General features: G+C 39.3%; 1 protein-coding gene across 1 annotated transcript; it reads left to right on the top strand.

Annotated features, from left to right (window-relative positions):
- Positions 1-11,764: 11,764 nt before the first annotated feature.
- On the top strand, positions 11,765-18,036 carry si:ch211-195b13.1 (STKc_SGK domain-containing protein). Its single transcript, XM_053489979.1, has 13 exons — positions 11,765-12,022; positions 13,720-13,795; positions 14,401-14,482; positions 14,598-14,641; positions 14,750-14,807; positions 14,898-14,981; positions 15,090-15,221; positions 15,381-15,493; positions 15,607-15,730; positions 15,817-15,912; positions 16,010-16,165; positions 16,382-16,471; positions 16,602-18,036. The coding sequence occupies exons 1-13, from the start codon at positions 11,953-11,955 to the stop codon at positions 16,767-16,769; spliced, it is 1,293 nt and encodes a 430-aa protein (XP_053345954.1). The 5' UTR covers positions 11,765-11,952; the 3' UTR covers positions 16,770-18,036.
- Positions 18,037-19,215: the final 1,179 nt, after the last annotated feature.

The following is a 19,215-nucleotide window of genomic DNA, read 5'->3' as shown; positions in this document are numbered from 1 at the left end:
CTTTATTTTACCTTTACACTTACTGAATGTTGTGTTCTTACTGTGTATATAAATCCCTTGTGTGTGTCATCACACTTGCTGAATAAAACATGATTCTGATTGTGAGCAGGACATGCGGTGTTGTTTTCACATTTCATTAAACTATCCACATAGTTTTATCACATGATTAACTTTCCATGTGATTTTCTTTCCTTGTGATTCATTTAGTTTCACTTTATCCCATAATGTTGACATGATGCTGCATGGATTCACTCCATTTGACCACCCACACATGGTTCCTTCCTGAAAGCCTTGTGCTCAATATTAAACTGTGTGTGATTTTTCCACATGGGAGCACACAGCACACTCGCAGCATCCATTACGGGATTTGATTATGATTGGAAAATGATTTATTAGAGGCACTTCTGCTGCTGCTGCTGCTGTAGGAATTGATGAAGAGGCCTTGACGCAGTTTTTCTGCAGTTGTTTTAATGCTGATTGGATGCCGGTGTGAAATGTAGGAGGTAATAAATAGAGAAGTGGCCTCGGAGTTAGTGATAATATAATAATAGATAGAATGGAGCAGCGGCTCATTAAAGCTCCCATGAAGCCCTTACCCAAGCTCCCTCTACTCGTTTTATATCACTGATGCGCGGCCTGTTATTTTTTTCCGCGACCCAGCAGAAGCTATTTTCACCTACTGCACTAGGTGGAAACTCTTCATTAACACAGGCCATTAAAAACCCAGCTATTAAAATCCACAGGCAGAGTAATCAGGATTGTGATTGCCTCTTGTAAAGCGAGTGTGAAGGATCTGTGTGAGGAACAAGTCTGATGTTTTTTTTTTTTTAATTCAGCACATTTTAGTGCTGTGTTGGGTTTCACCACAGGGGTCTTCATGACATCCAGGCTCTTTAAAACATATTTTCTTACAGTTCTAGATTTCTAGTCGCTGTAGCATTTTGGTTAAAATTGGAGTAAGTAGGTTAAGCGTCCGTTCATGTGCCATACTGATGTCAAGAGGCGATGAATACTCTCTCTTTCTCTGGAGATACATATACATCACTTTAATTGCAGTTCCTCGAAGAGATGGGTTCCCAGCTCAACACCCAATTGTATCCCATCATTTAAGAATGAATGACCTTCCTTCTCAGCAGCTCAGCATCACTGGTGTCTAAACCGAGGAACTAAGGTTGGAAACGAATGTGCATCGTGTGCTTGTCTGTCTTCTTGAAGGTCCAGCTGCTGCCGTTGATCTTACTCAGGCTGCCGATGGAGTTGAGAATGACCGTGGCTTTGTTGATGGAGAGCTTATAAATGTCAAGGCCCGGCTCTTGTTTGGAGTCCAGGCTGGTTCTGATCCGAAAAAGAACTCGCCTTGGGGACAGTTATGGCGGCAAAGTCCTGAGGGACTTTGGCCAGCAATGATCAGTGATCAGCAATCCAACACCTTACACACCAAGCTAACCCCTGCCCCTCTTGTTTAAAATGCTATAAGATCAAATGGAATCTTTATCTTCATTTGGTGGTCAGGGTCACAGTTTGATCTGGAGTCTGAGAATCAAAGCAAAGCAAAATCATTAACAAGTTCATCCGAGAGCACCATGGACACCTACACATGGCCTTAGAGAAACTGGAGAACCCAGACGAAACCCATATGGACAGGAGGAGATCGTGTGAAATGACACACAGACAGTAAACCAATCGCATCACCCACACGATTCTAATTATCCAAGCCGAATCTCTACTATATCTCATGGTATACTCTAGCTGCACTGGATCTTTGGATCCAATATTTTCACCATCATATCAATGCAGTTTTGCTTTAAGCATAAAAAAAAAAAAAACATTTTAACATGTATTATTAATATTGATTTCCACCGAGATGGAGAAATGATCTAGAGAATATTTTAAAATGGATCTACACTTGTATTAATTCATGAGCTAAATCCTTGCAGTATAAAGGCCAACCCAAAGTGCCTATATGAATATCTACTTGAAAAACACACTTTGCAAAAAGATCCGGCGTCCTCGCACGTTCTGGTGTTTCGAACGTCATCAGTGTCCCTTTTGCTCTGCCTCTGGAGCGGGCGCAGGTGCGCTCACGGCAATTTGCCTACCAGGGAAATGCTGAGTCCCAGCAAAAAGGAGGCTGTAGAGATCCAGCCGGAGGAGCCACGTCGTTGTTTGTCGTCTGTCCGCAGGTCCCGAAGGGAACGAGAGGAGGAGTGGGGAAGTTATTAACAGTTGATGGTGCAATCAGATGGTGAAATTTAGGACTCGAGGTGTGTAATTGGTGTAACCTAGACTCCGGTTTCCCCAGGGTGATAGAGGGAAGCTCATGAGACGATGTGCTACCTGACACCTGGTGCTTTTGTTTCGTCCGTCCACCTGAGCACCAAGAACAAGAGGTGAGGACAGGTGCGGCGCTGTGCCGCCGCTTTCATTAGCTCTGACGGCGAAAGACGACAGTGTGAGAGAAATGCGACATGCTGAAAGCGCAGCCGGAATGATGGAGACGTAAAAAACGTATGACTTTACCGATAACTTGATTTCTTTCCTTATACACACTTAAAGAGGGACAGACTGTCACGTGCAATTACATGGACATGAAGTCTGGCAAGAAATCCTTCGTAGGTAAGAATCTTTTAAATATTTGAGTAAAAATGTTGAATTTGCAATTCACCACTTTTCATGGTTTTTCTTTTTTTCAACAATAGAACAAGGGTTCGGCTATGTTTGGCATGTTTTAAAGGTGCAGTTTGTAACTTAATCAGTATTATTAGTTATATATTAATAGATATAATAATCCATAGAAGACAATATCATGTACAGCCTATCTACGCATCTGCCTATGCTACTCAAGGTGTCATTCCAGACCTGAAATCAGCTCTGCCTGAGGAGGAACTGGAGCATAACAGCTTTGTGCAGTCGTTTTTTCCCTAAAAGGCAACTCACGGGGCATGTGTAGGTTTAAGCAGATCAGCTGAGGGGAAGGGCAAAGCTTGGGATTTTCCTGTCAGGGATTTTCATGCAGCAGAAACAGAAGGAGGGAAAAAAAATCCTGTAGCATTACCTTGGTGCCACAATACAATTATAATAAGGTGTATATTATATCATATTAACAATAATTATTATTCTCATCCTTGACACGGTACAATGTTACACCCTGCCATACTGTAAATCCATAAAAATAGATGCTTCGATTTCTCTTCTCTTCTAATGTGTTAATTTTCATGACCCATTGCTTCGTAATTAATTATTTAGTGTTAATTATTTATAAACATCTCCCTCTCTCTGCTTGATTTCATCTTTAATCTATAATCAGAATGGACAGCCAGCAGTCTGCGTCTTCCTATCTCAGTCCCACACGGACAGATTATAAGCTCTGATCATCTCTGTCGCCATCTCTATCATAGCCAAAAGCTACGAACCTACGACTTAGGAATATGTTAAAGCCGATCCATGCACCGAGTACCTTCTGTGATGAGAAACTGAGCAGACGTCTGTCGATAAGTAGGAGAGATATCTAGAGATATTAGCGTTCTGCATGGAACACTTTTATTAAGATACTTGTTGCTGTACTGGAACAACAATGGAGCTTTATTGTGAGTCTATTATTTAGACTGTAAATCAGTATATTTTACTTAAATTGCTGGATGAATAAAAGAATGAATGAATGGTCATATATGATTATGACCTGTCCTTATGATGCACAATGCATTGACTTGCTAAACAATGCTAAAAAGAATTGAACTGAATCTCATCATTGTGAAGGTAAAAGTCTATAGAAGCATGTTGCCCACACAGCTGATGGTGGGCTTTTTTGTCTAAAACAAAAGTGAAATTGTGTGTACTACACCTACGACTCCCTGGGATAGATCTCAGACTCGGTACACAACTAAGTAGGTTTTAAGCAGTAAACTTTCAGACTAGCACAGTTGAAATCTGACTCAGGTTAAGTATCAGACTGTTTCCCAGTTAACATGGCCAGATGATTTAAGTTGGATGTGCTGTGGCTTTATCTTGCTTACTGTAGGTTAATACTAGTTTCTAGTTCAGTCTGATGGTATCTGTATCATGGTGTATAGTACAGTACCATTGTATTTTGACAGCACCATGGTACTTATTTACTTATAAAGTACATGTCCCACCATGGTACGTACTTTGGTATGTGGAACACGTACCAGGATCATGTCGTATTTTCGCAATGGCCAAGAGAACAGTTCAAGCACAGCTTTTGACATACTTTTAAAAAAGGACCAAAGGTACGATACATACAGTATACACAAATCCTCTCAGCAGAGACGCGATGAAACGAAGCATTCAGTTTAACACGGGAGTTTTCGAAATGACTAACAGCTTTAATGATTACAAAAGACGAGGTGCTTTACCCAATTTGTGTCATTTTATTCTCAATTTAAGAAGAGGTTTTGTTTTTTCATTAGACTTTGTGGCTCCAGCTGTGGTACAAAAGGGTCAAAAATAGATTTTTAAATGGCATAACAGTAATTTGATGATTAGTGTGTGTGTGTGTGTGTGTGTGAGAGAGAGAGAGAGAGAGAGAGAGAGAGACTGGTTTATAGTCATACAAAACTACAGTAATATTAAATTAAATAATTTCATTATGTTGATGTAGATTCTTGTTCTACTCTTATAATCCTCCCCGGGTGAAAGCCATGAAAAGAATAAAAATTTCAAATTTTGGCATTGTAATATTTTTATTATATTTTTATAATATAAATATTACAAAGCAGCTAAGGACATATTATGATAAACAGAATGACCAGCTCACCTCTCGTATCTTCTAGTCCGAGTCGTTCATGCTTTTGAATCTATTGCACTGCATAGCGTCTATGATCTATGGGAGTCACGTGACAAAAGAACAGAAGAGCAAACGATTGGAACAAAAGACACAAAAGACACAAAAGAAGTTTCCTGTACATAACATACAGAGGTTTCGCGATGTTTTGCGAATTCGTGCCCAGTAGAAAATAAACGAATCATTCTCCAAGACTATTCGTTCTTCTGAGTCACATTAAAGACGCGTTCAAAAAGAACGACTCGTTCATGAATGACCCATTACTATTAGATACCTGCTGAACTTTGGTGGCCGTTGTGGCACACAAGAAGTACCATAGTATTCATCAAAGTATTGTGGTACACACCATAGAACCTACCCTGGTACTCTATAAAGTACTATAGTAAATATTTAATATGGTACAGTATGTAGAAATGGCTCTTTAGCCATAGCCAATACACCAAGCACTTTCACACCACAGGGAGAAATGGATGATGTGCTATGGTGGCGATCATGGTAATGTCTGAATAACCAGTGGATTACTATAGTATATAATGGTAGGTTTGGATAAATGGATAAATATTAAACATTACCACTTTACAACAGTACCAGGTTGGTGCACTAGCCTGTATCACTAGTTATATACTGTAACTAAACTTGGCGTTGATTTAATTTAGCTGGGTGTATGTTTTAGTTTGCTAGTTTAGTTTAACTATAAGCTGCTCCTGTAGTAGATGACTTAGCTTGTATTAATTTAATACGACTAGAAGTGTAAGGCTAAATGTTTAGGCTAAGTGTGTGTTTTATATACTTTGCATACCATAATGCTAGTATATGTATTAGCAATGTTTATTAAGTTTACAAGTTAAGCTGTATCACTTTTTAGGTGCAGTTAAGTGAACCTAGATGTTTGTATTTGATGCTAGTTTTTGTTTTCTGTTACGCTGTGCTCTGTGCTGGTTGCTGTATGTTTAAATTAGAGTTGCCACCTTCTTAAACTTCCTTTCTATGCAGTGCTAGTTTATAAGTTAAGCTGTATCACTTTTTAGCTAAATAAATATTACTGTGCAGTTAAATGAACCTTGTTGTTTTTATTGGATGCTAGTTTTTGTGTTAGCATGTCGTGCTAGGTTCTGTGTTAGCATGTTGCTTTGTTTAAATTAGGGTCGCCACCTTCTTGAACTTCCATTCTAAAGGGCTGATGGCTCATATTGCTCGTAGTGACTCAAGAGTTTGATGAGCATCATTTCAGTATGTTGTTCAGTACAGTGATTCAACAACGCCAACGTAAATGTTAACCTCAAGTTGGTGGTTTAGTCTGTATCATACATTTCAGGAGATTCAAAAACAGAGTATGTTGTGCTGTTTCAGATAAGTTATCAGATGAAATAGTTACAATCAATTGCATCATCAAATGTCACAAAGCTCCTATGCCCCATCAGTCTGACAACCCCCAATAGATTAGGGCCAGGGGTTCATATAAAGGATAGGAACACAATTTTCCCTTTAGCCATTACATCAAGCACTATCACACCACAGGGAGAAAGCAGATCAAACCCTTCCAACAGTATGACTGGAATCCTAGCTACAAGGACCACTGGGACCCTTCCCATGAGGCCGAGCAGACTGCACAAGCCCGCTCAGTCAGGGAAACGCTGTTGAAGTCCCCTTATCACCTGAGCAGCAGATGTATTCAGAGAGCACGGTGCAGAATGACTCAGTTTTGCCGGCCGGCTTTCTAGAGCGTGGCAGAAGGGAACCCGGCGCAGCAGCTCACTTCCTGTAATGCAAATACACACATACACAAATGAGCTTGTGATGGCTGTCTCCATGGCAACGGAGACCAAGTTACATGGCAGATTCACGCAGAAGGGTGTTACGACGGAAGCCTCTTGGCATGGCCACCTGGCGTGTAGGAGAGAGCATGGGGCCCGTTGTGCTAAAAATATGCCCGAGGAAAGAGGATAGCGAGACGGAAAAAGGAGACGTAGCCTGAGACCAGGTCGAGGTGGTTATCTGATCGGGATATGTAGCGGTGAAAGTGAACCAATAGAGCAATAAAGGTGGAGGTATACCTCTTCTACATGATCAGTTTACAACAAATGATTTATTTATTAGTATGATTTGGGGTCTGCCAACAAGGGAAATATAATAAAATTATATTGTTTATAAGTGAATGTACTGTACTTTCTAATGGGAAATTCCTCAGATTTTTATGTAAACTACAACAAAACAGGAACCGATAGAGGGGAACTTCCTCTCTTCCGCCTTACAAAAGCTTGACTTGACTTGACGGTTAGAAGTGCTCACTGATTGGACAGCCCAGCATCAGCTATTTTTAAATTATATAATGCACAGTGCTGAAGTGGTGTTTAAAATAAAATGAAAGCACAACACTGAATGATTTCAGATCAACTGTAAGCCTTTAAATAGAATATAACGTCCTGACCATTGTGTTTTCTAGTTAGTTATATTCATATAAACAACTCAAATCTAATAACAATTAATATGATAATAAAAGCTCACAAAGCCCTTTAGCCCATGTAACTCTTAAAAGTTAAGATGGTTTATAAATTATTTGCATGGAATTCACAAATACAGTATACAAAATATAGATAACTTGCATCCATGCTAATAAAATGTGGTCATTATATATTCATCATCATTTACATAAAATGTTTTTTTTTATTAATAATTCACTGAAAGGTAATAAGTGACAGGATTGTGTTGTCAATATCATAGTAGCATAGAAATTGAATGAGAAACTTTTCTTCCCATATGTTTCAGGGGATACTGTTCAACACGTATACAAATATCCTGTACAGTATTCTAAGTTTTTTTATAGGGTTAAATGGTTAAATATGTTCAGGTGAGAGGGTATAATAAATGAAAAAGTGAAATAAACAATAATAAAAAAAATAATGTGTGTGTGTGTACAGTGTAGTGAGGTACCTTGCACCTCCAGGGTCTGGGTTCGATTCCTGCCTTGGGTCTGTGTACATGGAGTTTGCATGTTCTCCCCACTGCATGGGCATGGATCACCAGAGCATAGACAACTGGGAGAAGCTCGTAATATTCTGCATGCATAAGCCATCCAAACATTACCATGTCCTTGACCTCACACCTTGACCTCCATCACTAGAAATGAGGCGTAGATTAAAAACATTGAGCTTAAGAACATTTAAAAATGGGATTTATGTGTTCGTAGAAGATCAGGTGTAGACGTCATATGGTACGTAGGGCACGCTACAATGCAATGAATCAAGGTGTATATCAAGACAGTAGGGTTTATTCTATGCAAAAGTAATTCCACACTAAAGCATGATTTTCCCCCATAGCTGTGTCATAGTAATCCTTCTGTTTGTGTCTGAGAAGAAAAAAAAAGCTGAGATTGTGTGCTGTGTGGGTCGAGCAATGTTTAGTGATTTTCCTAGTCAAGTTATATAATGCAGTTACATCAGCTGTCGTGTAGGCCAGTGGAATAGCTGGCTCCATGAAATCCCACAAACGTAAAATCAAATATTGTAGTTATTTGATTGATCCTGTTTACATTTATATCTGTTTTTTAGCGTTTTTCTGGGCTTAGTAATTTGACCAACAGCCTCACTTTTATAAATTTATATTAGTACTCACTCACTTAATATGAAGAATTTGGGATATTTCATTCATACGATAAAATCGAATTACATCTAACCACATTGACTTCACTTTTTTTTATGAAATCAGGATGGATGAGTAACGTGTGCATTTGTGGTGTCTTGCAATGTGTGCATCAGAACATTGTGCATTTGTGGTGTCTTTTGGGTAGTAATTATAAAGTTCTAACAACATCATTTCCCACACTAAAATGTTTGGCTTTGTTGATTTGACGTCACTCTGTAGTCAAGAAATAATAGTTGAGATGACTATCTCGAGTGGACGAGTCCAAATTGCAAGCTGATGGGGTGTTTTCAGTGGGTGTAGATGGGGATTTACAAGTTGCAAGTATGCCTTAACTCTGATTTATGCTTCTGCTTCAAGCCTATGCCCTACACTATAGCCTGATGTACACTTCCCGATAAATGTAACTACACATCAGAGCAGCGGCATCACAAATGGCATCATATTCTGGGCGAGAGGTTGCCAAAAACACCAGTTTGGATGCACGTCTCATTCTCATTCGAAAGCGGCGAAGAGACTCGGCACAGTAGCACAAAAAGAACAAAACTCAGCTAGCGGTTTGTCAGTGTAACTGCAGAGCGACACAAACACACCAGCGCACAAGTATAAACCCTCAAAACGCTGTATGTAGGCCATGTACATAGCCTAAGGCGTAGGCGCCACACAGAACTGACGCAAAGGCTTAAATCAGGAAGCGTAAATGCGTCGTATAGATGCACTGCATTCTGTGGCTCTGCAAACGTTTTAATGTCAATCTTTATGCGATTTAGGGTGGAGTGTAACCTTAAGGAGAAGCTGTTGTACACACATCCATCCATCCATCCGTCCATCTAGAAACCGTTGATTGCCATTGTATTTATTCGCATTTTTACAGCTGCGGTAAGGTCAACATTCACACACACATTCACACACTAAGGGCAATTTAGGAACGCCAGTTAGCCTAACCTGCTTGTTGTTTGGACTGTGGGAGGAAACCGGAGTACCCTGAGGAAACCCACCAAGCACGGGGAGAACATGCAGCCACCACCAAGCCAGCAGGTGTACAGTACACACAGGCTATTGATTATATAGTGCACTGATTAAATTAATTAAATTGTTTAACTTCAGAACAATTTTTTAGATTGTAGAATGTTTTTCTTTAAAACAGAATGAGAGACAGTGAGAAAGAAAGTGACTGAGAGTAATAGAGTGATAGTGAGGTAGACAGACAGACAGACAGCGAGAGTGATAAAAGGGCGTTAAACGCACTGATCACTGTTGTTGTTGGTATTATTATTATTATTTATGAGGCGCCGTATAGGGCTTAAATCAAACTTTACTCACGCACACACATATGAAACACTTGCATACACATATATGAAACACTCACACATACATATATACTACTAACTGCTCAAACAACTACATATGAAACACTTGCATACACATATATGAAACACTCACACATACATATATACTACTAACTGCTCAAACAACTACATATGAAATGCGCGCGCACATACATACATACTTTCCGCGCACACACATACATACTTTCCGCGCACATACATACATACTTTTCACGCACATACATACATACTTTCCGCGCACATACATACATACTTTCCGCGCACATACATACATACATACTTTCCGCGCATATACATACACACTTTCCGCGCACACGCACGCACACACACACATACATACTTTCTGTGCACGCGCACAAAGCCAACTGTAGCGGTGTAGGGAACGAGTGAACAACTGATCTTTAGTTTAGCGGAAAAGGGAATGGATAATTTCCTATAAGTCATTACATATCGCTGGAGTGTGAAAAAATTTTACTCGAAAATGAATTTATATTTTTATTATAATTATTATCGAGGCGAGGACATCATATAAATAGGACACAATAATTTACATTTTGATTTAATAAAGAAACCATTCGTATTATATAGGCTAGTAATCTGTAAAAATAAATAAATAAATAATACGTTTTATATTTTTTTATGGTATCAGTTTTTGTTTCAATAAATAATCTATATTTAATGTCCGTAGCGTGAAATTTCCACAGCAGCAGGTATCCGAGGTGCTTGTGTTACCATGGTAACGCAAGGAGGAAGTGACGTTGCATGGTGTTCTGAATGGTGGAATTTTGTAGAGTGAAGTTCCCTTTTCAGACATTTCCTGCGCAGGGAGTAGGGTGTAGGGAGTAGTCATTTCAATGTATATGAACTTCATTCTCCCTGATTAGTAGTAGCGTTTCTTAAATAGACCGTTAATGGACAGTTTAGAAGACAACGAGTGATTTATTTATCACCACAAAAGTGGGTGATATGGGGGGTCGGAACAATGTTTGTCCCGTGGGATTCCGATGAGTTATTGTTCATATTAGCGAAGGCGAGGAAACACATTTCACAAAACAGTATTTCTTTCTGTTGTAGGATCCGACATATTAGCCACAGATTCCGTGCTTCAATTTTCTTTTTGCAAATCATCACCTGCGTTTTCTGCCGCTGAAATATTCAGACATTATGTGGATAGTTCTGAATACGCCATGTGATTGAGCAGTGATGATACAAACCAGTACTACCATTCAGGGAGAATGAAGCGACAAGTCCGTCTACACTGAAATGCCTTCCTTTTACACTGAAATGCCTTCCGGTTACACTGAAATGCCTTCCGGTTACACTGAAATGCCTTCCTTTTACACTGAAATGCCTTCCGGTTACACTGAGAATCTCATAGGTGAATGTGCGAGAAGAGTTTGTATGTGTGTGCGCGGAAAGTATGTATGTGTGTGCGCGGAAAGTATGTATGTGTGTGCGCGGAAAGTATGTATGTATGTGCGTGAAAAGTATGTATGTATGTGCGTGAAAAGTATGTATGTATGTGCGCGGAAAGTATGTATGTATGTGTGCGGAAAGTATGTATGTATGTGCGCGCGCATTTCATATGTAGTTGTTTGAGCAGTTAGTAGTATATATGTATGTGTGAGTGTTTCATATATGTGTATGCAAGTGTTTCATATGTAGTTGTTTGAGCAGTTAGTAGTATATATGTATGTGTGAGTGTTTCATATATGTGTATGCAAGTGTTTCATATGTGTGTGCATGAGTAAAGTTTGATTTAAGCCCTATACGGCGCCTCATACCCACACACACACACACACACAGACTTCCCCCAGAGAACCCTGCGAGCGGATCCTCGCGCTCTAATTATGTGCTGAGGCTTCTTCCAGCTACGTCACGGTTCCACTGTTGCTATGGTGACGCGAGTGACGTAGCCACCGCACCTTTCTGTCACTCTCCCCCCACGTGTATAAAAGGAGCAGAGCGCGAGCCGGAGTCAGTGAGACGCTTTGACCGCCGGAATCGGTTGTGTGTGTGCGCGCGCACGTGTGTTTGAGTGTATTTATATTTATATGAGGGAGTGTGTGCACGCGCGTCCGCTCGACTCATTCCATTCCTTCACCCGCTCGGATATACACTGTGTTCCTCTGCACCCGTTAGTCTGTTGCACCGATCAGTGACATGGACGTGACCGAGACTCGCTGTGATCTGACTTACTGCAAGATGAGGGGGATCGTGTCCGTGCTCACCGGTATGTACTGACTGTGATGCCAATAATGCAATAATGTACTGAAATTATGGATAATATTTATATAATAATTGTAACAATAATAATAGTTTATGATGCAATAACAACATTAACATAAAAAAAGACAAATGAGTAAAATAATTGGAAGAACAAAGTTTATACCATAAACTATTAACGCTATTTTAATGCTTAGAATAATGTCCAAAAATTTATGTTTAAAAATAATAATAATAATAATAGTTTATATAATAATCGAAAAATTCACCCTATAAAACATAAAAAACATAAAATAACAATAATAATATCTATAATAATCAGACATTTACACTTGAAAAACAACATGAAAAAAATTATATTTTATTCTATATTCTATATTTATTTATTTTTAAAAACTGTATCACTTAAAAAAAAATTACACTTTCAGAAATAAAACTGCCAGTCTGTATTTTCTTTCCCTATGTACTATAGTCTTCTTTTGTGTATATATATATATATATATATATATATATATATATATATATATATATATATATATATATTTATTTTATATCTTTATTTCCATTAAATATATTCAGAGTGGTGTGCCTTTAACCAGCTTTTACAGTAAAGTTTTAAAAACATAACCGGCAAAAGCTGCATGCCATAGAGAGAGAGAGAGGGAGGGAGAGAGAGAGAGGGAGGGAGAGAGAGAGAGACACCCTTTCTGTCTCCACCCTAGTGACAAGCAGCAGACCTCTTAATGATTGCATCAGTGACTCAGTGCAAAAGAAGTACACATGCTTAATATAAAAGTAGCAGTCTGTACTTTTAGCTTGTCCCTAGCTGAATGGTAGCGTATCATCAAGGGGAAAGTTGTTGTGCTGTTAGTGCATGTAAATCTTTAAAAGCTACTGTAATTGGACTTAATGGAAAGATTTAAGACCTTTTAAAATATAATTAAACCTTTACAACAGACATGCGCCTCCCAACCCTGGTAATATATACTGAAGATATAAATCATCCACCGTGACCATGATGTCCACAATGTACTGTATTGTACAAAGGACAATACACTGTGGGACCTTTTCTCAGATTTCAGGCCCAGGGCTCAATGGGTGTTCAAGATGTTTGTGTGTGTGTGAGTCATAACCTGCTTAGAGAAGATACAATCATGATGTAGGCCATCAGGAGACAAATATTTTGGTTTGGTATCTAAGGAAGAAACACAAAAAAACAGTATCTTGTCTCCACCTTCACTCACACCTCTGCTTTAGACGTGTGTTCAAATAACGTTCACGAGAAGGTTGGATTGTCAGAACCTGTGTGTTTGTGGGTGTTCTAATCAGTTAAGTTTTTATTCATCATGTATACTGCAGAGTGAAACTTTTCTTTGTAAAATCCCAGCATATCTGGGGTCAGATCACAGGGTCAGCCATGATAAAGGCCTATCTGCTCCCGGGTGAAACTGGGGCTTGAACCAATGACCTGCTGATCAGTGACTCAGTGCCCTAACCCTCTGAGCTACCACTTCCTAAAGAAAAACTGGTCAGACCAGTGGTCACAACTGAAGGTTTCATTCACAAGCAAATAGAGTTACGTTAGTATTTCTGCATCGTATGATCTTAATAAAAGATCCCGAACCCCTTGAAGTAATGATTGTGAGAAAAGATCGTGTGGCTGGTCCAACACGAAAACTTAACCTTCCTCTGTTTCTCTTACAGCCTTTATCAAAGAAAGGAAGATGGGCTTAAATGACTTTATCCAGAAGCTGGTCTCCAACCCTCACATCTGCCAACAGTAAGTGTTTAAATACAAATGGTTCTCCATTCGACGTGTTTAGAGACTGAACCACCAAGCCACCGGGTTTCACAAGGGCTCCATTCATTCACCCATCCCTTCATTCATCTTAGCTGTTCTGTTTATCCGACTGATCTGAGGTCAGCGTAAATTAGCGCAGTAATCCCATCAGCCCCAGGGTTCGGCTGTACTGTACCTTCCTTTAATAACGTAATCTCTGCGTTGCACAATAAAGTCAGAGTAATCTTTTCAGCCTGTCTGCGTTCCAGGCTCTAGGTCAGTGTAAGCATCTTTGTGTAAATCCCGTATGTCCCCTAGATGAGGATAACAGCCTAATTCCATTACATGTGAATAGGGCTAGCTCATTCGTACCATCCTGTGAGCTGAGTCACTGATTTTGTGGAAAATTCCATTTCGACGTCTTCGTCACATCAGGTTCGTTTGTAACCTGAATGAATATCAGTTTTGTTTTTGATTACGAATCTGAAGAATGGCAAAAATGTGACGTTGAGTGGTGCGCCATTGATTTTATCAGTAGTTCCAGAAACCAGCGCAATACACACACTGCCCTCTAGTGGTTTCAGTAACATTCTCATCTTTCACAGCTCTCAAGTCGACCATTTCCTCAAGATTGACGAGAACCAGAACGAGGAAACTGGAAGAGACGGGGGAATCGACTCACCCCAGGTGAGCACGAGTTGAAGAAAAATATATATTTCATAAAAAGAACCAAGACTGTGTGAAAAATAAACATTCTGAAAAGGTTGATTGATCCAAATTTTATGGCGTCTTCCTGATCCAGGTATGCCTGACCTCCCCCAGGAGCTCGCTATGTGAGGATATTCAGTAAGTAAACTCATCTACACTAGATCTTTACGCTTCTTTTATATCGGTGTTTTTGTATTTCTCGTCTTCTTTAGTTCCTAATCAGTTCTGTCTGTTCGTGTCTGACAGGATAAAACCCTGCGACTTTGACTACCTGAAGATCATCGGGAAGGGGAGTTTTGGAAAAGTGAGTACAGTTAAGTCAAAAATGTGGTCAGATTTTGTCTCACGATCCAGGGAACACCTTGAAGATTAATCATAAATCTTTCATTTCTAGGTTCTGCTGGCTAAACACAAAGAAACCGAGCAGTACTACGCTGTGAAGGTGCTCCAGAAGAAGATCATCCTGAAGAAGAAAGAGGTGAGAAACCGTCAAAAAGCGAACGCTAAACTTAAATAGTGGTAATTCTAAAATTTCCTGAGGTAAAATATCAAAATATTAAGTCATGAATCATTTTCTTCCCCTCAGCAAAAGCATATAATGGCTGAGCGAAGTGTTCTGCTGAAGAACATTAAACACCCGTTCCTGGTGGGGCTTCACTACTCCTTCCAGACCACTGACAAGCTCTACTTCGTGCTGGACTACGTCAATGGCGGCGAGGTAATGATCGCGTTAATTGTTGGTTTAAGTGTATTTTTTAATTATTATTGTTATTATTGATTATATGACATTTTTAATTATACAGTAACAATATTAGTTTTGACCTGAGATCTTGGACATGACGTTGACCTTTTGCTATTATTCAATTTCCTCCCGTAGTTGTTCTACCACCTCCAGCGAGAGAGGATCTTCCTAGAACCCAGAGCTCGGTTCTACGCCGCTGAGATCGCCAGTGCTCTTGGTTACCTCCATTCCCTGCATGTCGTTTACAGGTGCGCTCCCCTACTCCCCCTGGTGGCCATCATGGAAACAAGCAAACTAAAACCAACCAGAATTTTATCATCTGACTCTGTTTTTAAATTATTTTTATTTTATTTTTTTACAGAGATCTCAAGCCAGAGAACATCCTGCTGGACTCTCAGGGCCACATTGTCCTCACTGACTTTGGCTTGTGTAAGGAGGGACTGGAAGACAATGGCACCACCACTACGTTCTGTGGAACTCCAGAGGTAGGCGATAATTAACTTCCTTCAAATAAAGTTTGATATTAATTCGTGTTGCACTCTTGGTCTGACTATATGTTTTGTGCATGCAGTATCTGGCGCCGGAGGTACTTCAGAAGCAGGCGTATGACCGCACGGTGGATTGGTGGTGCCTCGGGTGCGTCCTTTATGAGATGCTCTATGGACTGGTAAGTCAAAGTTCAAACCTAATGGTATTTTAAATATGCTTTCAATCCAAAATTTTACCTCCTTTAACTCACTCTCTGTCTCTCTTTGTATCTTTAGCCTCCTTTCTATAGTCGCAACACAGCCGAGATGTACAACAACATCTTGCACAAGTCTCTGGTGCTGAAGCCGAACGTGTCCAATGCCGGACGGGAGCTGCTCGAAGGACTTCTGCAGAAGGACCGGACCAAGAGGCTGGGAGTAAAGGAGGACTTTGTAAGTGTTTAATCACAGGTCACGCCTCTGAGTACAGTATTCTCTGGGAGGATAGGAACCTTTAATGTTTCTATAGACATACCTTTAACCTAGACTAACCCTAGTCTAAGCCCATAACCTAGTCCAATTCCTTGCTTAGACAAACATTGGTACACATTTCTAAGTGTGATGTAAATAACATGGGATACTAATGTAATGTCATGACTCTTTCCTTAGCTGGAACTCAAGAAACACAGCTTCTTCTCACCCATCAACTGGGACGACCTAATGGCCAGAAAGATCACTCCTCCTTTTATTCCCTCTGTGGTAGGTTCCCTTGCAACCTAAATGGTTTTAATTCTATTCACATTCTATGAAACGATACATATCAGTTACAAAAATATTCATATGTATCAATCAATAAAAAAAAATATCCTGTTTTTATTGTGTTTTGCAGACGGGTCCCACTGACCTACGGCACTTTGACCCCGAGTTCACCCACTTGCCCGTCTCCACGTCCGTGTGCAATTCCGACAACCTGCACTTGACAAGCAGCATCCGGGAGGCAGCCGGGGCGTTCCCAGGCTTCTCGTACGGCCCTCCGGCTGACTTTGCCTTCGAGTAGTCTCCTCCAGCGCCCCAGGATCCCCACATTCCAGACCAAAAGCCTGCAACACAGGAGGAATCTTAATGCAGTTCACTAAGGAAGTTGTGGATCTCGAGAGCCGGGTCGTCGCAAAAAATGGACTACACCCATTGAGCTAGAGCGGACGAAGAAATGAGCGTGCCAAGTGTCTGGACGAGGATATTCCTTATCGGCGGAGATTAAGAAGTGCCTGGACGTTTTTTTTAAATGACTGTAATGGCCAGGCTTTGGATAAAGTTCATGGCACAGAATAAGATGCCTTTGAGATTTGCGTACGATCAAACTTTACAGGCGGAAAAGTTGAATAAATGGTACTTTTAATGCATTATTGCACATAAAGAAGACGTACAACGTCGGAAACGTACAACACATCTGATAGCTAGAGATTTTTCATTGCAAAACTGCAAGACTTTTGTATTCGGACTAATTCATCACATGCATTACTCGTTACACATACAAAGAGAAATTTCCAAATTCTGAAGCAGTCGATATACTTGAGAGTTTACTTAATGTTGTTTTCCACCAAAGTATCATTTCATCCATGTCCAAACATCTTTTAGCTGCTGTTCGGTAGATATCTTGAATGTTGTGTCTTATAAGAACCTTCTTCATGTTAGTCTGCAAAGCCAGCACTTTTATACTGTGATGTGTGCTCATGTAAATTGCTTGTTAATATAAATATTATTAAACCAGAAAATTGATTTTATTTTACTACCTGTAATAACATAAAATAAATACTGTATAATCATTGCACTCAGACAGATGACAGAATGTGTCATATACACACTGCTGTATGTCAAGAACTGAAAGATCCTCAAATCTTTCGAAGCACAAACATTGTCTGTTTAAATATTTTACACACACTGTGATCTGTGTGTGTGTGTGTGTGTGTGTGCTATGTTTTGTTGTTGTTTTTTTCATCCCATCACTCTCTTAAAAGTTCTAGATTCATTCTCGGAGAAAAGTGATGTACGTTTCGACAGGCCTTCAGTAGTCTGATTGACGAAAAGGTGCATTTGTTTGTACTGTTGGACCAATCTTAACCTTCTGTAGAAACCTAACACAAGTTTACTTTCTTCCATATTTGGAAGTTTATCATTTAGATTTATACATTTTTCATGTATATTAATTTTACATGGCGTTCTGTACCATATTGATGATTTTACGTTTTTAGAATGATTAAATATTTAACTGTGATGTTTATTAAATGTTAAATAAATCAAATAAAGAAAAGTTTTATCTGAAAGCGTGTTTGTGTTTAGTAGTCTATTCGATATGTTCTGACATCTCTGCAGTCGATAACAAAAAAGAAATTATTATTATTAACTAACTTGCTCTTTTTTCAAAATTTTCTGACATCTCTGCAGTAAATAACAAAACTATTTTATTTTTATTAGTAGTAATAGTAGTATTTTTCTCCTTGTGTCAGTCCTAAGTCTGGATAAATGCAGAGGGTTGTGGCAGGAAGGGCATCCGACATAAACATTTCAAATCAAATGATGCGAATCACTAAGAGGACTTCCATACCGGTGTTAGGCGCTGAAATGCCCCCCTGCCATGGATCCCCCCCCAACATAATCACTATCAAATATTATATATATTAGAACATAAATAGGTTAATGGTTTATAAAATAAAATACCAATATGAAAATATATATGTTGTATATGAAAAAATGCAAATATTAAAATATTTTTTCATATACAACATATATACTTGTATATTGTTTATTTTATAATACAATTACTTTCGTCTAATTTTCCATTATATACAATATTTATTTTTATTACAGTATATATAAATATTTATTTGCATATTCATGACAAAACCTTGAAAAATAAATCTGCCACAAAATAAACATTATAGAAGAGTTTGTATTATGGTCTTGTCTGCTGTCACATGCCTAGGGTTTATTATAATAGTAATATCATATTTGATAATAATAAACCTATGAATTTATGTTCTAATATAATATTTGGTAGCGATTATGTAGGGGGGCAATCCATGGCACGCATTTTAGCGCATAACACTGGGTCGGTCGTGGCCCGAGTTATTAATGACCCCCACCGGTGCTATTGACCTACAGGGTGCTGATAAAAATTGGGCTACTGTTGGTCAAATAGGGAGAGGAGGAAGGCGTGTTCATAGGCTGAAAGAGAAGAGAAAAAGCAAGAGTTTAGGAGTGATAGTGAAATGTTTGGACTATGACAAGGAAGACAAGAGAGTTGGTTGATATGATGCAGAGAAGGAAGGTGGATATACTGTGTGTCCAGGAGACCAGGTGGAAAGGTAGCAAGGCTAGAAGCTTAGGATCAGGGTTCAGGTTGTTTTACCATGATGTGGATAGGAAAAGAAATGGAGTAGGAGTTATTCTGAAAGAGGAGTTTGTAAGAAATGTTCTAGAGGTAAAAAGAGTATCAGTCAGGA

This window comes from Clarias gariepinus, chromosome 28 (assembly GCF_024256425.1).
Source record: "Clarias gariepinus isolate MV-2021 ecotype Netherlands chromosome 28, CGAR_prim_01v2, whole genome shotgun sequence".
Lineage (NCBI taxonomy): Eukaryota > Metazoa > Chordata > Actinopteri > Siluriformes > Clariidae > Clarias > Clarias gariepinus.
This window is presented reverse-complemented; position numbering and strand designations above follow the sequence as displayed.

Coding starts and splice junctions, on each gene's coding strand:
- si:ch211-195b13.1 (XM_053489979.1), top strand. CDS start 11,953: ATGGACGTGACCGAGACTCGCTGTGATCTGACTTACTGCAAGATGAGG. Junction 14,483..14,597: donor GGGGAATCGACTCACCCCAG/GTGAGCACGAGT, acceptor TTCCTGATCCAG/GTATGCCTGACCTCCCCCAG. Junction 15,913..16,009: donor ATGAGATGCTCTATGGACTG/GTAAGTCAAAGT, acceptor TTGTATCTTTAG/CCTCCTTTCTATAGTCGCAA.